Genomic DNA, 6,557 nt, shown 5'->3' with positions numbered 1-6,557 from the left:
AATGCACCTAAAAAATAATATTTTAATATAAACCTTCACAAAATCTCCCTCAAAACCCCTCTCATTATTTTTACTTTTCTTGTCCAAACCCTACCATATTCACCCTAATTTCTCAATATAAATAGACATCTCATTATTGGACTCTTTACGCACCCACAGTCTCACTGAAAACAAGACACTTTAGAGTGAGGAGTGAAATTTATTTATTTTTATTTTTTTTTCCATTTCCCATTTGTCCCAATGAGAAGAAAAATCAAACTTGCATGGATAAAAAATGAGACATCAAGGAAGCAAAGCTTCAAGAAGAGGAAGAATGGGCTAGTGAAGAAGGTGCAGGAGTTGACGACCCTCTGCGGCGTCAGCGCCTTCATCGTGATTTACGGCCCCGGGGAGGACGTGCCGACGGTGTGGCCGTCGCCGGAGGAGGCCTGCCACCTCATGAGGAGGTTCCGGACTGTCCCGCAAATGGAGAGGTGCAAGAAGATGGTGAACCAGGAGAGCTATCTCCGCGAGCGGTCGACCAAGATGAAGGAACAACTCCAGAAGCTTCTCCGGAAGAACAAGGAAAGGGTAACGTCCTACGTCATGTTCGAGATCGGAGAAGGGAAGCCGCTGAGCCAGTTCCACATAAGCGAGCTCAACAGCGTGATCTGGCTGCTGGAGGAGAAGATGAAGGAGACCCGGAGGAGGCTCGAGTTTTTCCGGCAGCCTCACAACTACTATCATCGTGACCAGCCTGCGGTGGCGCCTGGTGGTGGTGACGACGACGACGATGACGACGACGACGACGGTGGCGATACCGCTTCTTTCAGCCTTCCTCCTCCCACGACGGAGGAAATGACAGGCCTCCGGGAGTTCCCTTGGGAGTTGTTCTATGGTAAACCCCTCCAGGGGGTGCAACCGCTGGATCTGAATGGCTATAATTTCCTTGCTGGCGGTTCTTTGTCGGCCTTTTCATCTGGTGGTGGTGGTGGCAGCGGCAGCGGCGGCGGCGGTGGCGAATCTAGTAGTGCTCTCCAAGCTTATAATGGGGACATTTTTGGGCTTGGGTATAATAGCAATGGTGGGAATATTGAGGTTAATACTAATGTGGGGTTTCAGTCATATAGGAACAACAATATTAGTACTATTCCTGTGTTTGGAGAAGGGGTTAACATTAATCTTAACAATGTGAGTGCTAATAATGTTGGGAATGAAGTGGATTTGGGATCATATGTGTTTTTTGGGGCAGGAAATAGCACTAACTATGTTGATACTAGTACTGTTGGTGGGATGAGTGTGAATGATTTGGGTCTTGCTGCTCCACAGGTGAATTTTGGGGGTCTGCCCATCAATGGGGAGAATAATCAACATCAGATGGTGATTGGGAGTGCTCTAGAAAACCCTAACTATGGGCATAACAACATTGGATCTGGTGGTGAGAATCTAGGGTTTGGGCTGCAACCTGGTCAAGGCAATTATGCTGGAGGGAATAACTTTATCAACAGCAATATGATTAATTACAATATTTTTCATTTTGGTGCTGGAAATGATATTTCAGGCCATGGATTTCTAGGACAGACCCAAGAGAACTATCAAGCTGACAATGGTAACAATGGAGGCAACATCAATGGCTATGGCTATGCTGGAATTGGTGAGATTGGAGCACAGATTTCTCCTGAGATGCTAATGTTTCAAAGCAATGGCAATGGGACTACTAATGGCGGAAATGCTGCGGCTGAACAGTCGTCGTCCGGTGAATTCGGCAAGTATTGGTCTGGATTCTTCTAGATCCCAAACTCCTTGAGTTGTCTTCAACCATAGTCTTCTCCAGAATTGGTGCATTTTATAGTTATACATGGCAAGATAGGCTATAGTGGGTCGTTTGTTTCCTTTTTATTTCAGCATGTTTACTTGTTTGTTTCAATGCATGTATGGGAAAAGACAATGTTTTCCTCTCTTGGAGACACAGATTGTTGGTTTTCTGTTGGGATTTCCTCAGTCAAACGTTGTATCTTTCCTTAGTTTTATTTTGTCTCCTTTTTCATGTTTTTAGTTTTTGTTTTGTTCAACTTCAGTACATGTTTTGGGTGGGGGGGAAGCATCTCTCTTTGAGAGATAGTGATTTTGAATTTCTGCACTGATTTTTATTATCAATGAAACTTTGTCTTTTCTAATTTCCTTCTTCATTTTTGATTAAGCATGTTTTTGTGGCTGCAACATTGTTAGAATTTTAGATTAAACGTGAGATTTAAATTCAAAAAATATGCCAATTATCTATTCCTTAAGCGCGAGACTCAATTAATTACTACAAAATCAAATTTGACGTATGAGTACGTCATAGTAATGATCTGAGAATACTTACTGATTAAGAGATGAATCGATATAATTAGTGATACTAAGTATAATTATGCAAACTTAATGAAATGATCCGTACGTGGACACTTAGTTAAAGATTCATGTAACTTTGTGTGCATAACTACTACTATAATTTATAGTCATGTCATTTTGATGATCGATGAATGCTTAATGGTTGAAAGATAGATCATTGATTCATTTTGCGTTATTAGTTACTGTTGTGTGGGAAAATGTGGGTGACATGTGGAACGGCAACAGCGTGACACGTGACCATACTGCCCTTCAAAAGGTGACAACCCTTGACGTTTGAAGCTCGCTTCCCCTCGACGCCAAGAAAGGCCCTAATTAGGGTGTCGACCAATTGTTTCATCGAACTTATACAACAAACTTCCTCTGGAAAGGGTTGACTGTCAGAAAGGACACGAGGTCTACGCGGCACAGATGGCAAGGGGAATGCTCTTCAGAAAGGAGCCTGACATCACAAGTTGTGTCTAGAGGTGGGCGACGTCTGCAATACGGGCATTAATTGCAAACTCCTAAACCACCCTATAGTGGGCAGTGAAGAATTACAGGAATCCACAGAGCCGTAATAGAAGACCAATTGGCTGAGTGAACAGTCTAAAAGGTGATTTGTGGGCTACGGCTCAGGCCTAGAAGGGTATGCCACTCGAGTACTTCTACCTACGAAGGAAAACCACCCACGAAGGAAGCTTGTGCTATAAAAAGGGCAAAGCCCCATGCACGAAAGGGAGAGGACTTCTCGAGTATTAGATGATAGAGAGAATATACGTGCATGTAAATTGTAAAGAGTCCAAGAGAAATACATCATACATAAGTGGATGTAGCTCTTCATTAACAGAGTGAACCACTATAAGTCTCATGTGTCCTCTCATTCAAGTGTTAAACTCATGCTTACAAAACACAACAAACACTTCACAGCTTGATTTCAAATATACCATTAATTTCCAACCGGTAACCCAACGGGATACCAATGGGTAACCCGGCGTATTTCTGTTGATGAAATTCAGCCGTCAACAATTGGCGACTCTACTAGGGACCGAACCCAGAATCTCTGGTTCATACGTTTGTTGACATGCCTCCAAGAAGAAGAATCGAGGACATCAACCAAGGCGGCTAGATGGAAGAAATTGCCGCACATCCGGCAGATGATGGGATGGAAGAAGACCTACCTACGGTTAGAAATGGAGCCCCACCCCCAGACATGCCGCAACCAGACCCTGTGCAGATGTAGGCCCAGCTCACTACCCTGACCGACCTGGTGCGGGGACTGATGACTGTAGTTGAGCGCTTGGAGGGAAGAAACTCGATGCCATCTCTGGAAGACGCCCCGAGACCGCTAGAAGATGCCGTGGCTAGAAACCACAACCCCGGTGACCGTTAAGATATCCCGGAAGGAATCGGGGACAGTGGAAATCTTAGAGGTGATCCCAAGCCTCGGCCCTCCCAATCCACCGGCAATCGTCTAAGGGCCGCCGGACTCCGGGCTCCTGAGAACCAAATAGCCAGAGGCCTGGGAAACCCCGGAGCGCCACCTCAGAACCTAGGCAGAAACCTTCCAAGAGATGCGGGGTCGGCGCAAGTGGGCAGACGTGCCAAAGGCGGACCCAACGCACAGAGGGCAGAAGCGTCGAGAGGAGCTGGTTCAGCAATCTCTACGGAGGAGGCACTAGCCATTATGGAGCGCATGGCTAGCCTAGAGCAAAAGCTCACGGGCGATAACGCCGGCCTAAAGAAAAATATAGGGCGAGTGGCCGAGGTGGTGAACGTCGTCATCATACCTAGCCGGCATGACCACTCGTTTACCGAGGAAATTACGGCGCCACCTCTCCCCGATAAATACAGGTCACCCTCGATCCCACCATATGACGGCAGAGGGGATCCCGATGATCACTTAGAAATGTACACAGGGCACATGCTCTTGCATGGATATGCCGAGGAGATCATGTGCCGAGCCTTCCGAAACCATCTAACGGACTTTGCCCGGAGATGGTTTCGAACGCTAAAACCAAACTCTATCTCAAGCTGGGACGAGTTGAAGGAAGCATTTTCCCTCCAGTTTATGAGAGTGAAAAAATATGTCCCTCCAAAGCAGAATTTGACGACAATATACCAGAAGCCAAACGAGTCATTAAAAGAGTGGCTCGCAAGGTATGGGGAAGCTGTTGTCGCGACAACAGACATAACCAACAGGGAGGCCTTGATGGGGGCATTATCTAGCATGAAGAAAATTACCCCTTTCAAGAGAGAGCTGAACCGAAAGCCTCCGTCCAGTTACAAAGAATTCCTTACGCGAGCGCAAGAGTACATCAATGCCGAGGAAGCAGATGCAAACGACCCCAAGCACAGGTCCAACAAAAATAAAGGGACTGAGCAAGGGTCGACGGCAGGGAAGCAAGACAGAAAGAAATGACGAGGCGGAGGACGCGGGGACAAGCAGTCTGCTTCAGCGCCGAACACTCCAGAAGCTAAGAAACCAAGGCAAGAGGAGAACCGCAAGCCTCGACCGTTTCAAAGCTATAATTCCTACCATGAATTAACAGTAGGAGTTGAGGAAGTGTTCAATCAGGTAGGTCACGGTAACTTACTGCGCCGCCCCGAGCCAATGAGGTCAGATCCGAGCTGAAGGAATCAGAAGAAATATTGTAGGTTCCACGGCGAAGTCGGCCACCACACCAATGATTGCGCCGATCTTAAAGATGAAATAGAAAGGGTAATCTGAGAGGGAAGGCTACAGGAGTTCAAGGCCGAGCGGAGACCAAGAAATGATGGCCACGGTGGCCAAAATGACGGTCATCGAGAGGAGAACCAGCAACCAGAGGACCGGGAACCCATCGGCGTCATACGGACCGTCCTCGGTGGTTCGTATATTGGAGGAGACTCGAGGAGATCTCAAAAAGACTACGCCCACGAAGCCAGAGGGGTGTACCAGGAAAGGTTCTGGAGTGTCTCCGCCACAAAAGCAACAAGGTTCGGCAGTACTGACGTAGCATTTAATGAGGACGATGCCAACGGGGTTCACTTCCCTCACAACGACGCCTTGGTGGTAAAAGCTGTAATTAGAAATCACACCGTATGCCGAATCTTGGTGGACAATGGAAGCTCGGTAGACCTCCTATACTCCGATTGCCTAGAAAAGATGGGGATCCCAAAGGAGCAATTGGAAAAAACCTCCAGGCTGTTGTACGGTTTCACTGGGGATTCCATCATCCCTCAGGGGACAATCCGGCTGCCTATAACCGCCAGGGAGAAACCTCGACAGGCCACCATAATGGCCAATTTTGTGGTCATAAAGGGAGGCTCCCAATACAATGCCATCATTGGAAGGCCGACCCTTCAGGCGCTAAGGGCAATAACCTCCATTTACCACCAAAAGGTCAAATTCCCTACCCAAAATGGTGTAGGCGAAATAAAGAGCAACCAGTACGAGGCTAGGGTTGCATATTTTGATGCCTTGCGCGGATAAGACCAGCCAGGGAGGCAGGAGTCCAGAGTGGTCTATCAAGGCGTCGTTGATGACATAGACCCCAGGGTCCAAGAGGAGGCCGCATGATCTCAACCCGTCGAGCAGTTGGTGGAAATCCAAGTCGACGAGGACGAGCCAACCAGAGTGCTAAAAGTAGGTTCTGACTTAACCCCATCACTTAGGGTGGAAGTCGAGGGCTTCCTCAAGAAGAACCTAGATGTCTTCGCCAGGAATCATGCGGATATGGAAGGGGTCGACCCGAAAGTCATATGCTATTCTCTGAATATCGACCCTTCATATCCACCCAAACGTCAGAAGCTCCGACCAATGAACCCGGAGAGGTACGAGGCATTGAAAGAAGAGGTCGATAAGTTAATCAACAACGGTTTCATTAGAGAGGCCCATTACCCTCGGTGGGTCTCGAACCCCATTTTGGTGGTCAAACCTAACGGGATATGGAGAACATGCGTTGACTTCAGTGACCTCAACAAAGCCTGCCCAAAGGATGATTTTTTGCTCACTCAAATAGACCAAATGGTCGACGCCACTACAGGGCATGAGATGCTGATTTTTATGGATGCCTATTTCAGATATAACCAGATCCCCATGCATCCAACTGACGAAGAGCACACATCCTTCATAACCGATAGAGGCCTTTACTGCTACAAAGTAATGCCTTTTGGCTTGAAAAATGCAGGGGCTACATACCAAAGGCTCGTGAATAAAATGTTTGCTC

At 47.2% G+C, this 6,557-nt stretch overlaps 1 protein-coding gene across 1 annotated transcript; it reads left to right on the top strand.

Moving 5' to 3' along the window:
* Nucleotides 1-240: 240 nt before the first annotated feature.
* Nucleotides 241-1,770, top strand: LOC21399937. Its single transcript, XM_010108681.1, has one exon. The coding sequence runs from the start codon at nt 241-243 to the stop codon at nt 1,768-1,770; it is 1,530 nt and encodes a 509-aa protein (XP_010106983.1).
* The last annotated feature ends 4,787 nt before the right edge of the window (nt 1,771-6,557 follow it).

Source organism: Morus notabilis, unplaced genomic scaffold (genome assembly GCF_000414095.1).
Source record: "Morus notabilis unplaced genomic scaffold, ASM41409v2 Scaffold758, whole genome shotgun sequence".
NCBI lineage: Eukaryota > Viridiplantae > Streptophyta > Magnoliopsida > Rosales > Moraceae > Morus > Morus notabilis.
This window is presented reverse-complemented; position numbering and strand designations above follow the sequence as displayed.